Source organism: Pantherophis guttatus, chromosome 5 (genome assembly GCF_059756535.1).
Source record: "Pantherophis guttatus breed Tessera chromosome 5, ASM5975653v1, whole genome shotgun sequence".
Classification (NCBI taxonomy): domain Eukaryota; kingdom Metazoa; phylum Chordata; class Lepidosauria; order Squamata; family Colubridae; genus Pantherophis; species Pantherophis guttatus.
In genome coordinates, this window is record NC_142067.1 from 93,080,360 (window position 1) to 93,104,143 (window position 23,784).

The following is a 23,784-nucleotide window of genomic DNA, read 5'->3' on the forward strand; positions in this document are numbered from 1 at the left end:
ACAGCTTTTGTACAAATTTATGTAGAGTGCCAGATACACTCATTATTGGATTGGGAGGCCTTCCAGATGATCTTTCACACTCTAGCTACTTCACAAATGAATAATTGCAATGCATTGAAGGTCGGGCTGCCATTGTAGACCACTCACAAACTACAGCTGGTCCAGAATACAACAGTGAGAGCAGTAATGGACATACCATTGTGTGTCCATATGATATCACTCTACACAAGCTGCATTGGTTGCCTGTTGGCTTTCAAGTACAGTTCAAGGTGCTGGCAAGGGGCCAGGTAACAGTAACAGAGTTGGAAGGGACCTTGGAGGTCATCTAGTCCAGCCCCCTGCTCATGCGGGAGTCCTATACTAGGGATTCGAACCGCTGAACTGCCGACCTTTCTGATCGACAAGCTCAGCGTCTTAGCCACTAAGCCAAGGTTATCTATGCAACTGTCTTTCTTTCTTTATCTATGCAACTGTCTGTCTTTTCTTTACTGCCTTTCAGTAAAATTGGGTAGAATGAGTATGCTTCAGGTTTTTTTAATTAAACAATGTCATCTAGAGGGACCTAGGAAGCTACAAACCTTCTCCGTTGCAGCACCTGCACTCTGAAACAGCTTCACTGAGAAATCTGTATGTCCTAAAAAGGCCTGGGGTTAGGATGGGGCTCAATCTCTTGTAGTATTTTTTTTAATTTTAATTTTTCTTATGGGTTATCCATTTCTAGGTGGCTACGATCTTTGCTAATTAATGCTGTGCTTGCTTTTAAATTTGTTAGCCACTGGGCTTGACAGTTGGGTAATCTGTAATTGGAAAATTAAATTAAAATTAAACCAAGGAAGTTAAAGAGAATAATTCATCCATATGTTAATTATGAAATGACCAGTTATTACTCAATTTTGCTTTTAGAACTGTTTTCTTTAGTACTGAATATTACAGCTTACTAGTCCAGTTGATACATTTTAATTTTTCTTTGATGGATTGAGATGTATTTATTTTTTTTGCTTTTGCTTTTGCTTTTGTGCATACTTCTGCAGTCCTAAAAATTAGAAGTGAGCAATTTTATACATCATACATTATTTCAAATTACGGTATTATTTTAATGAGTCTAATTTGGCCACACTATGTATTTTAATGGACATCTTTAAACATTTGAGAAATTGCTTTAAATAAGACCTGTGCAAATTAATTCAGATTTCATCCATATTGGAGATTCAAGAACTTGATTCAGCTCAACTCTGTGATTTGAGATTCTATGGCACTGTTATTTGATTGAATGTGTTCAAAGTTCGATTGAAGGAAAGATTTATCAATAGACAATAATGAGAAAACTTCAAAATTGCCAGGAACATGAGAATGAAACAGCAGGGATGATAGATCTTTTAGATAACTTTGTTTGAAGGGTTTTACCACAGTGTAATTTTGAAATATTTCCTCAATACTTTTAGGAAGAAGAAGAGAGTTCAGATGATGAAAGGACAGTGTGACATTCTTCAAATTATCTACTAGAATCTTTAGAGGTTGACTGAATCAATGCAGTAATATTCAATTAGATTTTAAGAATACAAATGTTCAAAGATCCTATTAACCTTTTACATTAGCTTTTCTAAGATGCACAAACTTCCGCTTTGCTGGTTGTAATCACTGGGTTTTCAGGGTTGTCAGGAAAACTTACTGGAAAGCTGGCAAAGATTCCCCACTAATGGGCAGAACTCAAAAGACTAAAACTCATCAATCCTGTTCTTGCCCCTGAACTTTAGGTTTTGTTGGGTGCCAGAAGGGTTGGCAATGCTAGTTCATTCCAAAAAAGGAATCTCTTATTATTAATTGTGACATGAAAGTGGACCTTGTAATCTTGCTGTCTTACCCACCACACTTAGATATAGGGAAGTAAAAGCTTGAATGGTGCCTATAGGTAAGAACATGCCAGTTGTGCTAACAGGACCAGCACAGAAATGTGAATATCATTTGGCCACATTAATATCAGTTGGCCACATTAAGAGAAAGCAAATTTAAAATGTAACATAGGTGGCCACATTAAATAATTTGAAAAAAAATGAGCAAAGCTGAAAGTAATATTAGCTTTGCCACCTCCAAAAATTTCTGATCTATAGAGTGTTTAATGAGGTGAATTTATGTGTTTGTTTTAATTGGTGAATTTACTGAAACTTTATTGACCCACATTATCCATTCAAGTTTTGCACTCTCCTATTTTAAATGTCAACCTTTAAAATTATTTAACTGATCATATTTTTAAACCTGTGAGATTTAAAAATCTGTAATTTAACTGCTAAGAGTATCACCAAGGGCTCCACAGCACACTTCACTGTTATTTTACTTTATATGTATTTTAAAGAGATCTAGAAAGAGGAAAAACATATTTTTAGATCACAGAAACTGATAAGATTTGGTTGCTGCAAGAAAAAGATAAGATTCCATCTCTGTTTTCTATTAATAGAATTACTTTCCATGGTGGAAACAGGAGGGAGAAATCTGTCAGCAACTTTTCCTAAAATCTGTTGTAGACCTTTGGGACAAAACATATGAATTAGATTTGTGAGATGTTGAGAAGAGGTAGAATACTTCATAGAATTATTATTAGAGTAGGAGTTCCGTGAATGGCATTGGATTCTGTGTAAAGTTGTGGTTGTAACAACATGGACATTTAGAATTCTTTTCTTGCTATACCAAAGGCTCCTTTCTCTACACCTACCTACTTTTTCTGTGAAGATAATTATAAAAGCTGGAAGCTCTTATTTATTGCTGTCTAACCTTTTCTAGGCTCGAAATGCTAGACCTTGAGAACTCCAAGACTTGAAGAAGTATGTGTTCTTCATTTATTAAGACACAACTACTTTCTAGGATACTTTCTGGGATACTGGAGAAGGAAATGGCAGCCTACTCCAGTATCTTTGCCATGAAAACCCCATGGACAATACCAAAAGGCAAAAAGATATGATGCTGGAAGTTGAGCCCCTCAGGCCGGAAGGTGTCCAATATGCTACTGGGGAAAAGCAGAGGGCTAGTACTAGTAGTGCCAGAAAAGTGAAGCAACTGGGCCAAAGCCGAAAGGATGCTCGACTGTGGATGTATCTGGTGGTGAAAGAAAAGTCCAATGCTGTAAAGATCTGTACTCCATATGAACCTGGAATGTAAGAACCATGAATCAAGGCAAGGACACGGTCAAACAAGAGATGACAAGACTGAACATCGACATCTTAGGAAACAGCGAACTAAAATTAACAGGAATGGGTGAATTTAATTCAGATGACCATCAGGTATACTACTGTTGGCAAGAATCCCTCAGAAGAAATGGAGTAACCTTCATAATCGATAAAAGAGCAGGAAAAGCAGTACTGGGATACAATCCCCAAAATGACAGAATGATCTCGGTTCGAATCCAAGGCAAACCATTCAACATCACAGTAGTCCAAGGCTATGCCCCAACCACTGATGCTGAAGGGGATGAAGTTGACCAGTTCTATGAAGCCCTACAACACCTTATAAAATTAACACCAAAAAATGATGTCCCTATCATCATGGGGGATTGGAATGCTAAAGTAGGAAGCCAAAATATAACTGGAATGACATAATTTTGTACTCCAAGTTTGGCCTTGGAGTACAAAATGAAGCAGGGCACAGGCTGGTAGAATTTTGTCAAGAGAATATGATGGTCATAGCAAACATTCTTTCCCAACAACCCAAGAGACGACTCTACACATGGACATCACCAGACGGTCAACACAGAAATCAGATTGACTATGTGCTCTGCAGCCAAAGATGGAGAAGCTCTATACAGTCAGTAAAAACAAGACCAGGAGCTGACTGTGGCTCAGTTCATGAGCTTCTCGTTGCAAAATTTAGGCTTAAATTGAAGAAAGTAGGGAAAAGCACTAGGCCACTCAGGTATGAACTAAATCATATCCCTGATGAATATACAGTAGAGGTGACAAATAGATTCAAGGAATTAGATCTTATAGACAGAGTGCCTGGAGAACTATGGATGGAGGTCCACAACATTGTACAACAAGTAGCAACTAAAACCATCCCAAAGAAAAAGAAATGCAAGAAAGCAAAATGGCTGTCTGAGGAAGCTTTGCAAATAGCTGAGGAAAGAAGAGAAGCGAAAGGCAAGGGAGAAAGAGAAAGATACACCCAATTGAATGCAGAATTCCAGAGAATAGCTAAAAGAGATAAGAATGCCTTCTTAAATGAACAATGCAAAGAAATAGAAGAAAACAATAGAATAGGGATGACCAGGGATCTCTTCAAGAAAATTGGGAACATTTCATGCAAAGATGGGCATGATAAAGGACCAAAATGGGAGGGACCTAACAGAAGCAGAAGAGATTAAGAAGAGGTGGCAAAATTACACAGAAGAACTATACAAGAATGTGCTTAATGTTCCTGATAACCACAACGGGGTGGTCACTGACCTCAAGCCAGACATCCTGGAATGTGAAGTCAAATGGGCCTTAGGAAGTCTGAGCAACAACAAAACTAGTGAAGTTGACAGTATTCCAGCTGAGCTATTCAAAAATTTGAAAGATGATGCAGTAAAAGTGCTACACTCAATTTGCCAGCAAATTGGATCATGGAGAAAGCTAGGGAGTTCCAGAAAAACATATATTTCTGCTTCATTGACTGTGCTAAAGCCTTTGATTGTGTGGATCACAACAAATTGTGGCAAGTTCTTAAAGGGATGAGAGCACCAGATCATTTTATTTGTCTCTTGAGAAACCTATATGTAGGTCAAGAAGCAACAGTGAGAACTGGACACGGAATCACTGATTGGTTAAAATTTGGAAGGGAGGTTGGCAAGACTGTATACTGTCATCCTGCCTATTTAACTTATATACAGAACACATAATGAGAAAGGCGGGGTTAGATAATCACAAGTTGGAATTAAGATTTCCAGGAGAAATATCAACAACCTCAGATATGCAGATGATACCACTCTAATGGCAGAAAGTGAAGTGAAGAGGAACTAAAGAGCCTCTTGATGCAGGTAAAGGAGGAGAGTGCAAAAGTTGGCTTGAAACTCAAAATTAAGAAAACTAAGATCATGGCATCCGGCCCTTTCAATTCCTTCCAAATAGAGGGGGAAGAAATGGAGGTAGTGACAGATTTTATTTTCCTGGGCTCCAAGATCACCGCAGATGGGGACTACAGCCAAGCAATTAAAAGACACTTGCTCCTGGGGAGGAAAGCTATGGCAAATCTAGACAGCATACTAAAAAGCAGAGACATCACCCTGCCAACAAAACTGTGTATATTTTCCCAATTGCAATGTATGGCTGTGAAAGTTGGACCATAAGGAAGGCTGAGTGTCAAAGAATTGAGGCCTTTCAACTATGGTGCTGGAGAAGACTCCTGCGAGTCCCTTGGACTGCAAGGCAATCAAACTGTCAGTCCTAGAGGAGATCAACCCTGACTGCTCTTTAGAAGGCCAGATCCTGAAGATAAAACTCAAATACTTTGGCCACCTAATGAGAAGGAAGGACTCACTGGAGAAGTGCCTAATGCTGGGAACGATTGAGGGCAAAAGAAGAATGGGATGACAGAGAATGAGGTGGCTGGATGAAGTCACTAAAGCAGTCGGCATGAGATTAAATGGACTCTGGGGGATGGTAGAGGAAAGGAAGACCTGGAGAAACATTGTCCATGGGGTAGCGATGGGTCGGAAGGAGTTCGTGACTAACAACAACAATAACGCTTTCTGGGAGATGGAACTAATGTGGGGAAAAAAACAACAATTTGAGATAGGTGGTTGTTGAAGAGGTGATAACTACGACAATTGGCCTGTTAGGACATCTCTTTGTAGGAACATAGTAAGGACCTAAGCCAAGACTTTGAAATAGATGAAAAAGAATATAGAAAGCATTATTAGGGACTTTGGATGTAAGGAATGGAATTCTGAGAGAATACAAAAATGTTTATTCAGTATTTGTTGGATTTATGAGTAGGAATTCCTGTTTTGTATTAAAGTCACTTATGTTTTGGTATGGGGAAAAAGAGTGTGGTGCACTATGAAAGAACTGCTTGGCAAAGTATTTCTATTACGATCAGAGGAAAATGATATAATTTGCTGATGAGCAGGAGAGCCATTCTAGTTAAAATTAAGATGTTGGAATAAAATGGAGGACAATGTTCAGTTCTACCCTCAGTCATGGAAATGACTGGGTTACTTTGGCCCATTTATCTCTCTGTCCAAACTACTTTACAGAGTTGATGTTATGAGGATGAAATGAAATCCATGTGAATCCCATTAATCATGAACACCTTTTAACAAGTGAAAAGTGTGCTAGTCTATTTCCATATAGGAATGATATTAGTGGCTTGCATGCAATTCCCTGTAACTGCTGATGAATGCCTGTTCAGTTAATGAGGGTGGGTGGGAAATCTATTGTCCCCAGCTTAATAAATAAGAAATATATCAGCATTAACTGTGTCACAGCAACTTGTTGGGTCACCAGACCTATGGCTACCCTCCAAAATGTGCCTATCTGTGTTATTTCAGAGTAGCAACTTTGTTCAGAAGAATGATAAGGGCAGCAGTCTTGGTCTTTTAGAATTCCAATTCATTAGTCAGATATGTTTAATCTAAAGTTGAGAATCAGATGAACTTCTTTTATCTTGCAAAACAGTCCTCCATATAAACTGATAGATATAGTCTTGAGGACAACCTATTAGAATCAAGTGTACAATATGTTGTCCTCAAGACTATATCTATCAGTTTATATGGAGGACTGTTTTGCAAGATAAAACAGCAGTGTCCTTTCTAAGGACAGAATTTGTCAACCAGATCTGATTATCTGGAGTTCATTAAAGAACTTGTCTACATTAAAACTTTTGCATATTACTGTAATATATGTTTACAATTCTCATGCTGGCACCAGTTGAACTGACTTTTTTAAAATCCTTGTGGTTCAGTATTTAGCATATCCTACTTTTATCTTTAATATTTGTTTATGATTGCATTTACTTCAATCCATTTTCCATTCTTATATGAATCCAACAAAATCCCATCTCTCAAACTTAGTAGAAAGATATGAATAACATTTATAGTCTATATACATAAAGTTTTGTAACACAGAGATTCTCTTTGTGTTAAACCCGTGAACCAAAATAATATATTAAGTTTCCAAGACAGTAGTCTTAAATATATATATTCTATGGAGTATGTTATACTGACATCAGTGGCATTTACTTCTGAGTAACCTAGCATTAAAACGTGATTTTAGGTCACTGCAAAACTTCCCTTCTCTTTCCATCATGATGATCATTTTTAGATAAGATGACATAATGGTTATTTAGAAATGCCGAAGGTTTAATTGATTAAAAAAAAAAAAAACACCCTGTATTTGGAAATGAGATGATTTGTGTTTTCTGAACAATGTGCAAATCCAAATGCACGTTTTGTTACTTTCCAGCTTCAGTATTGTTTGTCTTAAAACATATCAAAACTGAACATTTACAAACCATATTTTAATGATAAACTTACATACACACACACATACAGTGTGAATCTAATTTACCATGTGGATTCTCTTAAAGAAAGACATGTAAATTCAAAGTTTTGTTAGAATGGATTTATGAATTCATAGATACAAAACAGAAAAACATTGACCAGATCTATCCATTCCCTATAATGATAGCATTTTCACAATGGATGTTTCCCATCATGTTTCATAAGAATTATATGGTTCATTTCAGTTTGAAATACGTATCTTAAACTTCAGAATGCAGTGAAACATACCACAAAAATGACTTCAAAAGCAGATTAGACAAATTTAGAATAGAATTTTATTGGCCAAGTGTGATTGGACACACAAGGAATTTGTCTTGGTGCATACGCTCTCAGTGTACATAAAAGAAGAGATACATTCATCAAGAATCATAAGGTACAACACTTAATGATAGTCATAGGGTACAAATAAGCAATCAAACCATATTAGGAAACCATCAATATAAATTGTAAGGATACAAGCAACAAAGTTACAGTCATTCAGTCATTAGTGGAATGATGAGAAGATTAATAGTAGTGCTGATTTAGTAAATAGTTTGACAGTATTGAGGGAATTATTTGTTTAGCAGAGTGATGGCGTTCAGGAAAAACTGTTCTTATGTCTAGTTATTCTGGTGTACAGTGCTCTATAGCGTCATTTTGAGCATATTTTATGAAAGGTAAAGCTTTTGGGATACTAGTTCTCAAGAAGATGCCTTAATTATGATGTAGTAGGCCGCTCATTTCCTGCTGAGAAGGATATTTAAATAGTGGAAGGAAGTCTATTTCAATACATTCCTTTTTATGAAATTGTCCTCCCCCCTCCCCCTCCTTCCCCTCCTAAGCCCAAAGCATGGGGCCCAAAATGGTTTTTGTTTTTTTTTTGGCCTTCCTTAAATAAAACTGCTGCAATAAAAAACCAATATTGCATTATCTGCATCTACATCTTCATCATTATCACAATTTAAAGTAATATTCAAACTGAAAAACAAAAACATAAAAAGTCAACTTTATAAGGGCAAACTAATCCTGAACAACCTGTCCTGTAAATGTTGTACTGTCAACTCTTTTCTAAAAGAAGGCAGAATGGTAATATTGAGAATCTCTTAGAAGAACATTCCATAGGTTCACTGCCATTGAGAAGGCCTTAACCCTGCCTAGTCTATTGCAGGGGTCTCCAACCTTGGCAACTTTAAGCCTGGCAGACTTTAACTCCCAGAATTCTGGGAGTTGAAGTCCTCTAGGCTTAAAGTTGCCAAGGTTGGAGACCCCTGTCCTATTGGACCATCAGCCAAACCCAGCTGTGAAACCCACAAGCCAGACTTTTCCAGCTAATCTTAATGCACACCCTAGATGGTACTGAAGGAAAAAAATTGTAGGATAAGGTACTGTACATATTTAGTCTGATCCAGCAGAGTTTTTGTTTTTATATTTTAGGTCATAACTCATATTTGTTAGTGTCATGTGTTGAATTATCAGAAAGAAAAAAAAAGTTCTTCTAATATACTAGCTGCATAGTCTGTGTTTTTTCAAATGACACTGATCAAAGGATCAAACCAGTGTTAGATAATTTATCATTGTTCTAAGTCTATCTAGTCTTATAGCACATCTATTCCAAAAATATTGTTATTTAAAATGAAACATGTTTAAATATTTTTATTTGCCATGCAGATTTGCTGTCACTAAGTTATTCAGCTTTAAGTTTCCAACCTTCTGTTATGTATAGGTATCTGGTTGACTGATTGGCTGTTGGCAGGATAGATGGATAAACAGAAAGGAAGGACTAGAAATATTGTGATATTAAGCAATTTAATTATGTTCCCAGTGCTTTCATTTGAATATATTGAATTTACTTGTAAGAGGAAAAAAAACTCTGGTATTACTAATGGAAATTGAATACATTAATATCAAATACAAGCCCCACCAGAAGATATCCAGACTATGATTTGGGGAAAATATGCAGTTCCGTACCTAATTTCTTTGTTTCTAAAAATATAGTTAGCAATAAAGCACATCTGGCAACTTTGGCACTATAGACATGCTCTTGTATTGTACTAATTACCTGGCTGACATTAGAGGTAATAGCAATGTTCTTTCCTACTTCCTCAAATTACAAAAGTTGCCTTCTGTTGCCATAGTAACCTTCTGCTATCACAGTAACAGTTTCCCCAGTTGTTATAGTAACATCACAACAGGTTCCTTTCCAGAATTCAGCTATGTTCTCTCTCTGTACTAGAGAATTTGCTCTTTGCTAATGAAAATTACCTGTAGACAGCATGGAGTCGCCTAGAAATACACATGGATTGCTTGATCAGCATGTAATTCCTCGGTCCCTGGTATTCTGATTAACCAAACCTTCTAAAAATGCAGACAGGTTGCCCACCCCTGTGTTTTGTTTTAATCAGTAGATTTGTTATTTCCTGCCTTCATTTGGCAGGAAGCCTTTCAATCATATTTTTATCTGAATCATGCCAATGCCATAGGACAGGTCGTCTCTTTTTTTCCTTTCTTTCCTTTCTTTCCTTTTCCTGTCTTTTTTCTTTTTATACCTTCAACTCAGTGTTGTCTTCTGGTGACTCTCTGAACCAGTTCCTGCAGTTTTCTTGACAAGATTTTCAGAAGTGACTTGCCACTAGTTCATTCTTCCTAGGGATGAAAGAGAGGGACTGGCCCAACGTCACCCAGCTGGCTTTGTGCCTAAGGCAAGGCTAGAAAACTTGGTCTCTCCATTTCTAGCCCAGTACCTTAACTACTACCGTACTTCAAACTCACTCTATATGCAACAAACTGGCTCTTTGCTTTTTAGCTATCGGTCAAATATTACTGCACAATGCATAAAAAAAAAGTTTCAGGTGTGTAGTATAAGGAGATGACAATATCCCTGAGTGGTGTCAAAAAAGTAATCTTTGTAATTTGCTGAGTGCTACAACTAAGGAACTTCAAACAGTAAAAGCAGCATTTTGTGAGTGAGGAAACTTAAATTTCCATAAAGTGGGATATTTTTGTCCCTTTCATGGCTCTTTAATCTGTAAAACTATTGATCACAAATAAATCCTCAAGGCAGAATACAGTTAAAAAGGTATCTGCTTGTTTTATTCCCTCCTTCATTTTCACTAGTTTAAGGACAATTTATGCTTGTTATGTAATCATAGGATTCTGGATTTCGTTCTCTCAAATAATTGGCTGCTGACTTGCACAACACTTTGATAACAAGGCAAATTACCTTTGGGATTACTGATCTATTAGATTTCCTGAGTGTAAAAATTCAGAAACTTGATTTATTATAACAGGAGAGAGCTTTTGCAATTTTATTTGATTCCCATAACACCAATATATTTGGCTAACATGCTTCCTCAAGTTAACTATTCAATCAAAATACGCTTTCTGTAAAAGTGGTTCATGTTGTATGAAAAGGCATATTCAGGTTTTATGTTTTGCTAAGCTCATTTTATTACTTTCAGACTACACCCATGACAGGGATAGATGGTAGACTTAGTCAAATCCCTTTAGCTCATAGGCTGAATATCTGCAGAATCCTGAATCCAGAAAAGCCTCTTCATTATCTTTTTTTTTTTTATCACAGTGTTTCTTGATGGGTTAAAGTACCTGAAGTCAAGAAAAACTGCTTTATCCTACACAGAATATCTTACCATGGTGGTCTTTTTAATTGTGCCTGGACAAAATAAGGACAGATATCACGATGGGATTTTTTTCAAGTTTCTTCAATAACTTTCATAACTAAGAATTTGAGAAATGTGGCTTCATAAGAAAAACTAGTGCCTTCGGGTTTTTTAGACAACTATAATCATTTGCTATCCTGGGGCTGATAGACGCTTAAATCCAAATCATCTGGACAACATCATCAATACTGATGATGGAAGACAAAGATTATGAATAAATCTAGAATGGAACAATGCAGTATGCTATATAATTTATCAGTGTTTATTTCTTTAGATAAATACAGATTACAGAAAACATTTTATGATATTTCCTGAATATATTCAAAAAGGATTAATTCAGAATGCGTATTCAATAAAAATTGATTTCTTACTACTTCAATGCAGAAATAAATGTTTATTTCTCAATATACTTACTTCAGAGTAAATCAGTGGGATTTTTATCCAAGTGAATATGGTAAGGATCAAGAATACATCATCAAATGAACATATGATTCATGGAAATGGTTTAGGTGATTTATGATTAAAAACTAAATTCTGCTGGTTTGCAAACTATTCTGTATAACTGAAATGTTAATCACAAGTGGAATTGTCTGAATGTTGAAAGTGGTTACTTATATATGTCCATCTTTTTGTTCACTTGAATACATACTTATAACTGTATGTGTAACTGAATAAGTGAATAACATACTTATAACCTCCTAGAACTGACCTTAGAATTAAAATAATACCAATTGTACAATCAAAATTAGTAGTACAGTTTTCCTGATGCACCAGTTCATATAATTATTTCCATTTTACTCTGTTCCTCTTTTAAATTTCCAGCTATCTATAATCAAACAAAAATATCGGTTTGAATTTAATCAGTAGCTAGGAATTGTCATTCTATCTGTTATTTACTGTAACTTCTTGAAAAATCTTGCAATCAACACTCTTTTGTTTTCATACTTTTTTGTTTCCTTGTAATTCAGTAGTTGTTCCTTTATCCATTCAAGATTCTTTTACGGCAACTGCCATCTCTCTTTTTTGACTATAATTCCAAACTAGGCTCTTTTAGATGATTCAAATCCTAGTGATAGAATGTTAATTTCTTAGAATTATGGTTTAACTGATTAGTTTGACTTCCTCAGTTAAAAGTATTGCTCATCAATACTTTTTTGTTTTAATGTTTTATTTTGTTGATATATTGTTTTTATTTTTTGGGGTTGGAAACTGCCCAGAGTTTGGCTTAAGATGGGTGAGCATAAAAATATTACAAATAAATAAAATAAATAAATAAATAAACAAACAAATAAATGTCAAATCCTGAACCATACATATGTTAACCCCAGAGCAATCGTGCCATTATCTAGCCTTAAAAAGGGACCGGATTTCTGATAAAGGGGTGGGGGCATTGAGAAAGATAATTAGTACTTGCAAAGTGAAATAGAAATTAATTGAAGGTTCTTTGTTACCAACTTTTCTTTCAAACAAAGAAATTGGGTTTGTAAAAATTGGGATTGTCCAGAACATCTTTGCATTCTTACTATTATTATTGAGTTGAATATACCTGATTGAGGTGATTGATAAATCTTTTAAAAACTAACAAAATTACATAATCAATTCCTGATTTAGCACAAGCAAGTCAGGAAATCCAAGTGTTATTGAAAGATAACTCACCATCCAATTTATAGGAAAACATTGTGTGTTTGTGGGAAAGAGTGGGGATAGAAATGCGACTAAATAAATAAATAAATAAATAAATAAGGCAGTTATTTGACCTCAGAGATTTTCAAAGCAGGATATTGCCTGACATTTGCAACAAAGGGAAGGTCCTTACATTTAAAAAATGATGCATTTCTTTCCAGTTTTTCTGATCATTTGAAAAAATAAACTTAATTACAGGCAACAGGTTGTTCAATAGTTTGGACAGGCATGCCACAGTAATGGACAGGAAGAATGTCAGGAATCAAAGTTTGGCTGTGATATTATATGCTCTGCCAAATATTTAAAAGAAAATAGAAAGTTAACATGAACATTTTAATTAATTCCCTTTCTTCTTAGTCATTTCCTTTCTGTCCGAAACATTTTAAATATTACTCTCCTTTGTTTTTGTTTTGGACTCGGATTTACACATCTACATCTGAGCATCCCTTAAAAACAAGCAAAAAAAGGGGAGGGACAGTTCAGGGCCTTATCATGTATGTTAATGTGTGAAAAAGGTCAAGATTGTGCCTGTGACTACACAATCAAAGCCTGTTTAGGTACACTGCCATGTTGACTGTTGATTGTTGTGGTTTTTTTTTTTTTTGCCTTCCTCAGGATGCCCCAAACGATGTGCCAAAGATGTGCCAATCAAATCATTTTAGAAGAGGCAAATCTCAACATATATTTTTTAAAATATATGTTTTAGGTAAGAACACATAAAGATTTATGTACAAAAAGCCAGATATAACTGAGTTTTTTTCCTCTGTGAAAATTAGGAGAAAAACAACAATCTATTTCCCTCTTGTTTCTCTCAGGTGATAGTCCAAACCATTCATTTCTTTGCTTGGAGATATTCATTCATTTTTTTAAAAATCCATTCTCCATTGCCTTCACAGTGGCATTACTGATAATCCATTTCATGAGGTACATTTCATACACAGGAAAGTCTGAAACTATTCATGGTAAGAATTTATATTATATCATCTTATTTTCCCAATGAATTCTTCAGAGATTTTCCACATAACATTCATTGTACACTAATGGTTTTCTACAAACTGAGTCATTCAAAATCTTATCTTCTGATATTTGATAAATGAAAAAAGGAGTGGGGGGGACGTGTGTGAAGCAATTATTATAAAACTATTTATATTCTACTATTTCCCTAACTTTGCCAGAGAGCAATATGTTTCTCTTCCTCTGTGTTCAGCATTTTGACATGATAATCTCTTAATTTAGGTTAAGATGAAAAGCATTAATTGACTGAAGGCCAAACAATAAGCTTCATGGCTGAATGGGGACTTGATTGCTTGCCACCCAGGAATTAATTCACCTTTATGGCAGTTCAACTAAAGAATAAAAGACAATGTACAAAGCTGTATAGGGACATGGTAGAAGGTAGGATGGTTTCTAAAGACATTAAGATTTGAAGACTCAGAGTAAACATTGTTACTAACATTTTCTTTTCTTTTTCTTATCTCATGCTTTAAATGTCTCATTATTTCTTTTGGCACCGTCATTAATGTTGCATATACCAAAAGGCAATTATGCAATGAGTACAGGTAGTCCTTAACTTACATCAGATTGGTTAGTGACCAGTCAAAGTTACAACAGCACTGAAAAAAAGTGACCTATGACCATTTTTCACAGGCACAACCTTTACAGCAGCCACATGATCATGTGATCAAAATTCAGGCGCTTGGCATTTTATTCATATTTATGATGGTTGCAGCATCCCAGGGTCATGTGATCCCCTTTTGCAACCTTCTGACAAGCAAAGTCAATGGGGAAGCCAGATTCACTTAACAACCGGGTTACTAACTTACCAACTGCAGTGATTCACTTAACAAGGGAGTCAAGAAGGTTGTAAAACGGGGCAACATTAACTTAACAAAGGTCTCACTTAACAACATTAATTTTGGAATATATATATATCTTTAGCCAGGTTCTTCCTATGTAAACCAAGATTTTTATGCAGCCCTAGTTCAGTGAAATCACAATCCACTAGTTTCTAGGCTTTTTTCAGGCAGCCAGCAAGCACCCAGCTTCCCATTGGGAGAGCTTGCTGGCTGCCTGAAAAAAGCCTAGAAACTAGTGGATTGTGATTTCACTGAACTAGGGCTGCATAAAAATCTTGGTTTACGTAGGAAGAACCTGGCTAAAAAGAAATACACATAAAGGCCTATGAAAAGAAAAGAAAACATACATACATACATATATTTGTTTTTGTAGATTTTCACGGGTACAGGTCTTGGCGTATTCGGGTCTTTTCCCATGTAAGATTGAGAGTATCTTGGCGACTTTTTGACAAGGTCCCACGCGTCATCTTCAGGCTGGTGTCTTTGGCTTCGTGCTTGTGCGAGCAAAGCGTGATCGGAGATGCCGTCTCTCTATAAATACTAGTGGGGAGGTGTGGACTGCTGGCTCTGTTGTTGTAAGCAGGTTGGTTGGCTGTGTTGTTACATCTTGATTAGTAGATGGAATAACGTCGAAACGTCGCCAAGATACTCTCAATCTTACACGGGAAAAGACCTGAATACGCCAAGACTATATATATATATATTTATTATATATATATATATATACACACACATGCAAAAAGTTAAAATCTCGGGTGTTTTCCTGAATCATTAAAAGTCTGTTAATTGAAATACTTAAAATCCTGGCTAAAATCCCAGCTTAAAATCCTCCAAATCCAAAATCGCAAGAATATATTGCATGCACATTAATGACATTGCACACTGACTTTGTTTCTTCTAAGGATTACCATTAGTGTCATAGCTCCAAATTTGTCCTCCCGTTATATATTAATGAATGCCATGTTAATAGTAATTTGAAATGATGGTGACAAATGAATTTCCTCTAACCACAATACAGGTTGAAGTGTGCAAATTTCATTGAAATCATGCTATTGGGGAGCAGTAAGAGTCTCTTTTACTCATTTGGTCCTGCTGCTATGTATTTCCCACACAACTGATGCTCTACATTACAAAAAGAAGAACCTGCATGCAACAGAATCGCCATCATATTTTACTTCAATTAAAACCAAGCTGAGCAGGACATACTAGATCAAATCTTATTTTTATGTTATTTTTAATGGTGTAGGAAATTCTTCATAATATTGTGACTCCTGGCACACAGAGCTATGAAGATGAAGGAATAGATCCCTAATTTTTTAACCTAAGAAATAAGATAAAATAATTATGTTTTAAAATTGGCTCCCGCCCATCTGACTTTCCATAAGAGCCTTAAGACATGGTTCTGCCAGATGGCTTTGGGCCCCAATTGGAGTGGTGCTTCAAATGGTATCTGATTGATTAAGAGATAATCCCCCTCACCCTCCTGTGCATCTGATTGCTCCCTTCTTCATCTTCTGTCAATGATTTTATTCTGTCTGTATATTTATATTTGATGATTATATATATATATATATATATATATATATATATATATATATATATATATATATATATATATATTTGTTTTCTCAGGTTTTCGCGGGTGTTTGTATGTAGGTCTTTGGTTATTCGGGTCTTCTCCCATGTAAAATTGGAAGTGTCTTGGCGACGTTTCGACGAAGTCTCATTCGTCATCTTCAGGCTGGTGTTCTCGGCTTCGTGCTTCCAGGAGCAATGTGAGATCGCAGCTGTCTCTTCCTTTTAACTGCTAGTGGGGGTGTGAGCTGATTGGGTGGGAACTTGGCTGTGTTCTGATTGGGTGGAGGTGTGTTCTGATTGGTTAGGGGCTTGGCTGTGCTCTGATTGGATGGGGGGTTGGTTGTGCTCTGATTGGCTGGGGGTGTGTTCTGTTTGGGTGGGGGCTTGGTTGTGCTCAGCTTAGTCTGAGTTGCAGGGGGATTTGAGCTGGTGAGCTGCGTTGTTGTTGTTTGGCTTCGTGTTTGTGGCCGTGCGAGCTCTTCATGGTGGGTGTCAGTCTGCTTCATGTATGGATTGGAGGGGTTTAAAGTGGCTAATGATGCAGCTGCGGTCTGGCTTCTGGTCCTTGGTCGTGGCTCATTATCAGCGTGGGTTTGAGTCTGCTTTCTGCGTGGATGTGTGGTGGTGACATCCTGTGTGGCTCTCGTGAGTGTGGGTCTGGTGTCATTCATCGTGTTAGGGACTCGTTTGTCAATAAGGGCGGGTTTCCAAATGGCTGGTAGGCGGGAGGTATCGTCCCATTTGTTCATGCTGTGTGGGCGTTTTTCTATCTCGATGGCTTCTCTGATTATTCTGTTGTTAAAGTGTTCAGTTTTGGCGATAGTTTTGGTCTTTTTAAAGTCAATATCATGTCCTGTGGCTTTAAGGTGTTGGACCAGGGAAGAAGTTGGTTCCTCTTTTCTGACTGAGTTCTTGTGTTCTTCTATGCGTGCACTTATTCGTCTGTTGGTTTGTCCGATGTATGTGGTGGGGCAGGCGGTGCATGGGATTTCATATACTCCTTGATTTTCTAACTCTAATTCTAATTCTAATTTTTAGCATAACATAACATCAAGACAGCATTCTGCACAAACCGAAAAATATCCACCATCCTAAGGAACCCCAAAGACAAAATTGAGTTAGAAAATCAAGGAGTATATGAAATCCCATGCACCGCCTGCCCCACCACATACAGCACAACCAACCCCCCATCCAATCAGAGCACAGCCAAGCCCCTAACCAATCAGAACACACCTCAACCCAATCAGAACACAGCCAAGTTCCCACCCAATCAGCTCACACCCCCACTAGCAGTTAAAAGGAAGAGACAGCTGCGATCTCACATTGTTCCTGGAAGCACGAAGCTGAGAACACCAGCCTGAAGATGACGAATGAGACTTCGTCGAAACGTCGCCAAGACACTTCCAATTTTACGTGGGAGAAGACCCGAATAACCAAAGACCTACATATATATATATATATATATATATATATATATATATATATATATATGTGTGTGTGTGTGTGTGTGTGTGTGTGTGTGTGTGTGTGTGTGTGTACACACACACACACACACATATATATATATATTTGTTTTCGTAGATTTTCACAGGTATAGGTATGCAAGTCTTGGTGTATTCGGGTCTTTTCCCGTGTAAGATTGAGAGTATCTTGGCGACGTTTCGATGAGGTCCCACTCATCATCTTCAGGCTGGTGTCTTCGGCTTCATGCTTGTGCGAGCAAAGCTTGCATACCTATACCTGTGAAAATCTACGAAAACAAATATATATGTTTTCTTTTCTTTTCATAGGCCTTTATGTGTATTTCTCTTTAGCCAGGTTCTTCCTACGTAAACCAAGATTTTTATGCAGCCCTATTATGGCAGCAGGGTGCTTGCTGGCTGCCTGAAAAAAGCCTAGAAACTAGTGGATTGTGATTTCACTGAACTAGGGCTGCATAAAAATCTTGGTTTATGTAGGAAGAACCTAGCTAAAGATAGATATGTGTGTGTGTGTGTGTGTGTGTGTGTGTGTGTGTGTGTGTGTGTGTGTGTGTGTGTTGTGAGCTACCTAGAATCACTTTGAAACAAGATGGGTGGCAAATACATTTAATAAATAATAATAATAATAATAATAATAATAATAATAATAATAATAATAATAATAATAATAAGCAAAAGCACATTTCAAAACTTCAGGACTTGAATTTTACAACTTTTACATTTGTAAAAATGTTGTCTTTAACATTTGTAAGGTAGCCATAGTTTTCTTCCACCACTACTCTTGCTACCACCAGTTACCCTAGACCAGGAAAAAGAAAAGAACATTTTTTCAGGCTCTTACATTATATTTTCAGAAATAAAATGCAAAAGTATCAATATTCCCAATGTCTACACAGTGGGAAATAAACTATTATCATTCTTTTTGTCCCAAGATTGAGCAGTGACAATGATTATTTTTTCATTTACTATATGTTGACCATACATTTAAAAGATCACTGTGACTACATGTATGAATTGTATATTCTTTGAAATATCATTTATATACTTAGATCTCAAGAGAAAGAGCAGCTGACAGCATTTGAATCTTTAAGTAACCCACAGTTGGGTTTACTTGGCATTTAAATTGTCATTTGAGAGAAATTAATAGTAATAGAAACTGATGTTCTAAATAGATCCAATTTATAATCTATATTTGATTATAGATATATATCTTCAGTTGTATACCCTCAAATCTTCTGACTACCTAAATGGATATGGAGAAATAAACTTAAAATCTAGATAAAATGAACATTTTTATTCACACTACTTTTTTGGAAATAATATTCAGTTACATAAAGAAAGGCTATATGAAATATTGCACATTAAAATAAAAGTTGCATTTCTGTGTGGCTTTTATTTTAGCATGTATTAGAAGTCATTATATTTAGTCTTGCAACAGGTTTTATCTCAGGAATTACAAAGAGCCAGACTCTTGCTTTCAAAATGCAATTTAATCTTTCTACCATCCCCCTAATTGTTTTTCTATCTAATATTTCATTGCATTTATGTGTAAGTATTCATTTTATGATAACATTTTAATCAGTTTGGCAGTAACATTTCCGTCACAAGAACAATTACCATTTCTGTTTATCTGAATTGTGTTGGTTGTTCATGTCTTTTATTCAAATAGCTGCAGGTTCAATTTGCATGCTGTGATATTTTTGTCTTTTGTGGGTGTTGTTGTCAGGGTTATCAGATTCAGTATCTAATTTGCTGGGGGGGGGGGAATCACTCTGCCATCCCAAAATTTTCCTTGCAAAGAATGAGATTTGAGGTTTGTATTGCAGTGTATTATTAAAGACTGCCATTATGTTTGACTCCTTAAACCAGTTTAAAGATTTTTAAAGCAATGTGGCAAAAAGTATTGTGAACTGCATGTGTATCTTTCTTGGTTATATTATCTGATGGATTATTTGAGAATTAGTAATTGAGTTTTTACAACACTGCAATATATACACACACAATATTAGAGTTAATGGTATGGGTCCAGCGTTAACTTTGTCATTTTCTTATTTGATTGCTTATTTATGCACCCTTCACATTCCATTTGTGTACTTGCTTGATTACGTTACACACGAATGAAAAAAATAAGGATGCCAGCTGATGAAGATTTTATCTGCTTTCTGAAGTACAGACATGGATGACTATATTACATTCACAATAATACACTTCAAATATTCAAAAAAAAAAAGCCCTACAATTGAAGTCATCTAAAATTATAGAAGTATTTGAAATTCCTTAGAAATTAATAAAAGAATCTAAGCATCATTATGTCAATGAAACTGAGAGTATCTATATCTGAGAGTATTTGTCCATTTTGATGAACCGCTTCATTAAATGAGTCAATAAAACAGTTTGAGCAGGGACCATGTCAAATCTGAGCATTTAATTTTTCCTTGTAGTTTAACCTTCAGGGTTGTTTGGTAATCAGCCAACCAATAACAACTTGAAAATATCTGAGTTCATTCCATCAAGAACATTGTCTGTGCAAATTCTATTAGCAAGCATGAATTAGTGCAGATGTATGTTTCAATTAGATTTTTCCATTACCATGACTTGAAATACCTGAGCTTTATTTAACTCTTCTCAGAAGTCAGAAAACTATCTGTCCTTTTAGGGACTTTTCAATCTATGAGAACTTTCATAAAGACAGTATTCCTCACTCCATTTTCACAGATGAAAACTTGAGAAATTATAAAACAAATATTGACTCAGAATTTGTCAATATTCTGTACCAGTTTCAGCTTTAAAAAAGTGGGGTACCCCAGGGCTCTGTCTTTGGTCCAGTACGCTTCAATTTCTTCATCAATGATTTAGATGAGGAGTTAGATATGGAGCTCATCAATTTTGCAGACGACACCAAGCTGACAGGAATAGCCAACACTCCAGAAGATAGGCTTAAGATACAGAAGGATCTTGACAGACTTGAACATTGGTCCCTATCTAACAAAATGAAATTCAATGGTGAAAAAAGTAAGGTTTTACATTTAGGCAAGAAAAGCCAAATGCACAGGTATAGTATAAATGGTACCTGGTCCAATAATAGTAATTGTGAGAGGGATCTTGGAGTCCTAGTTGACAATTACTTAAATATGAGCCAGCAGTGTGCTACAGCTGCCAAAAAAGCCAACACGGTCCTAGGCTGCATTAATAGAGGGATAGAATCAAGATCACATGAAGTGTTGATACCACTTTTTAATGCCTTAGTAAGACCACACTTGGAATATTGCATCCAGTTTTGTTTGCCACAATGTGAAAAAAAAATGTTGAGACTCTACTGTAGAAAGAGTGCAGAGAAGAGAAACAAAGATGATTAGGGGACTGGAGGCTAAAATATACAGTATAAAAAATGGTTGCTAGAATTGGATATGTCTAGTTTAATGAAAAGAAGGACTGGGGGTGATGTGATAGCAGTGCTTTAATAACTAAGGGAATACTACAAAGAAGACGGAGTCAACCTAATCTCCATTACACCTGAAGACAGGACAAGAAGCAATGTATGGAAACTAATCAAGGAGAGAAGCCTAGAACTAAGGAGAAATTTCCTGACAATTAGAACAATTAATCAGTGGATCAACTTGCCTCCATAAGTTCTGAATGCTCCAACACTGGAAGTTTTTAAGAAGAGATTGGACAACTATTTGTCTGAAATGGTATAGGGCTTCCTGCCTGAGCAGGACTAGAAGACCTCCAAGGTCCCTTCCAACTCTGTTAGTCTGTTAAAGTACTTAAAATATTATTTTTTAATATTTCTTCTCAGTAGAAAATATAATTAAACAATAAGCCAGGAAAGTCCAAAAATATTTTTCTATCTTGTATCTACTTGCATTGGATTCAAATGTTGCTTATATCTTTTCTACAGATAAATCTTCCCAACAAGAAAAGAATTAAGATTCACAATATTTTTTGACCTGAATTTTGAATTAACATGTTTTGGGCTCCCTGGGAAGTAGGATGATAGAAATAAGGGAATGGAAATCAAACTATTATTTTATTGTTATTGGTTTTTTTAACTAGCTGCTTCAAAATGGCAGTGGCTATGTTCTTTCTGAAAGCTACAGCAGTGTAAATGGAAACCATAACTTTTTATTTGTAAAAAAAAAAAAATCATTTTTACTTGTAGTAAAAGTCCTTGAAGATAGGACATGTCTTTAAAAAAAAAAGCTGTCTGAAACGTGTAGATGTTGGGGAAATCACCAGCCTTTGCCCTAGGCAAACATTTTTTTCTTTCCCTTTCTCCTCACTATCCTCACAGCAAGTGGTTGCTGTGTCTCTTCTCTTCACACTCAAAAAAGGTCCCATTAAGTTTCAAAATATCCAATCACTTGCTGCCTCCCAGCAATCATCTTTCATTCACAGGTATAACATTAAACTTTTAACAAAGGCATATCTTAGATATTCCTCCTTTAAGATCTAGTTCTCATAATAAGCACCTTGACATCATCTTTCTGCATTATCATATCAAGGTGAAAACTGTCCTCCCACTCAAACAGGTTATATTATACTGCATGTATGAAGAGAAAAGTGTAAGCAAGAAATTCACTAAAAATAGAGCTTGCATTTGATACAAATGCTGAACTTCATTTGTAATAGTTCATTCATTTTTCTTTTTACAAGATATCAATGCATTTGCATTTTTTCAAGTAACTTTTTTCAGTTTCTGGTTTAGTCAGACAAATGTAGTATTTTTGAGTAGTTTATCATTTTTTCTACCATCACTTTATACATGTGCAGAAAGAATCATAATCAAGTACTTAATCTACTAGATTTCTAGGAAGGTTCTCTTGGACATGAAATAAGAGCAACTGTTTTTGAGTCTCTGTTTCTTCATGACTGGTAATTGCCTACACTTCTGTCCTTTAATAAACTCCTAAATTGATTCTGTAGAAAAAAATATTGTCCAAATTCCTGTCTTGTTCATTTAAAAAAATAATGATATTGATAGCAAGGTCAACTTGGTTGACTGTGGGAGGGTACTTCAATGTTTCAAGGATAAGCAAGGTATCAAAACTGAATCCCTCCCCTTGAAGCTTTTATGTTACTTAACAGGTTCATCCTCATATCTGAGGAATGAGTGTTTTTGGTGTGACTTAATATGAACTTTACTTGTTTACATAATTTAGAGCTAAACAAAAAAAAATTGCGGGGGAGAGTTGTGATGGATATGGTTACCACCTTGAATTATTTGCAAAAATAATAAGATGGGATATAAAAAAAACATACAACTGAAGCCAGATTTTTTTTCTTTTAGGATAAACGGATAAGCAGAAAAAAAATCATTTCAATATATGATCTTGTTGCAGAAATGGAAAGATTTGACACTGCCCCCTAGAGAGGAATGGTTGATGTTACTGACAGATCTTGCTGAGATGGATAAACTAAATTATTTGATTAGACAAAAGACACTCTCTACATTTATTAATAATTGGAAACTTCTTATGAACCATTTGTTTAAAAATGAAAAAAAAATGTCAGCCAGTTTAGGCATTGCTACTTATTAAAATATGTATTGGGATGGATAGGTACCAAAAAACTAAATAATGGAATCAAACAGAATGCTGTATTGGTTAATGAAGAAGCATACAACCAAAGAATTAATTTGAGCATTCTGTCAGTTGAATGGCTTGCCAATCAACTTTTAATAATAACAATCTTCTTCACCATATTCATAGGCTCCCCAGGAACAATTTATATAAATATGCAAATAATATTACAATTATCCTGGCATGGTGATGGCTTGAGTTTTCATTTTGAGCATGTCTTCATCATTATAAAAAGATATGGCTGACACTGTCGATTCCATACAAAGAAAATTTATACAAGATATTTTATAGATGGCACCTTCCTCCGGCACGTTTGGCTAAAATGTTTCCAAACACATCACCAATGTGTTGGAAGTGCAAGACACAAATGGGGACATATTACCATCTCTGGTGGTCTTGCAGGAAGGCACAACGCTACTGGCA

The 23,784-nt window shown here is 35.9% G+C and overlaps 2 protein-coding genes across 6 annotated transcripts in view; one reads left to right on the plus strand and one right to left on the minus strand.

The window, feature by feature from the left end:
* Positions 1–23,784, minus strand: part of GABRG3 (gamma-aminobutyric acid type A receptor subunit gamma3) — a 428,102-nt gene that overhangs the window by 182,917 nt on the left and 221,401 nt on the right. The gene's annotated exons all lie outside the window — the stretch shown is intronic.
* Positions 9,698–23,277, plus strand: LOC148113522 (uncharacterized). Of its 4 annotated transcripts, XR_015728310.1 has the most exons (5): positions 9,698–9,837; positions 13,480–13,570; positions 13,680–13,826; positions 14,101–14,259; positions 15,739–16,075. XR_015728310.1 is itself a non-coding variant. In XM_087871580.1 (4 exons), exons 1-4 carry the CDS (start codon positions 9,778–9,780, stop codon positions 23,072–23,074), a joined length of 303 nt encoding a protein of 100 aa, XP_087727706.1. In that variant the 5' UTR covers positions 9,698–9,777; the 3' UTR covers positions 23,075–23,277. The 4 variants fall into 4 exon arrangements, 2 of the variants coding, with proteins under 2 accessions (XP_087727706.1, XP_087727705.1); XM_087871580.1 differs by lacking the exons at positions 14,101–14,259; positions 15,739–16,075 and adding an exon at positions 23,070–23,277; XM_087871579.1 differs by lacking the exon at positions 15,739–16,075 and having other exon boundaries at positions 14,101–14,338.

What these genes read in the sequence shown, in the direction of transcription:
- LOC148113522 (XM_087871580.1), top strand. Translation starts at nt 9,778, where the DNA reads ATGGAGTCGCCTAGAAATACACATGGATTGCTTGATCAGCATGTAATT. An exon ending in ATGTAATTCCTCGGTCCCTG is followed by an intron (nt 9,838 to 13,479) that starts GTATTCTGATTA and finishes TGCCTTCCTCAG; the next exon opens with GATGCCCCAAACGATGTGCC. An exon ending in TTTTAAAATATATGTTTTAG is followed by an intron (nt 13,571 to 13,679) that starts GTAAGAACACAT and finishes TGTTTCTCTCAG; the next exon opens with GTGATAGTCCAAACCATTCA.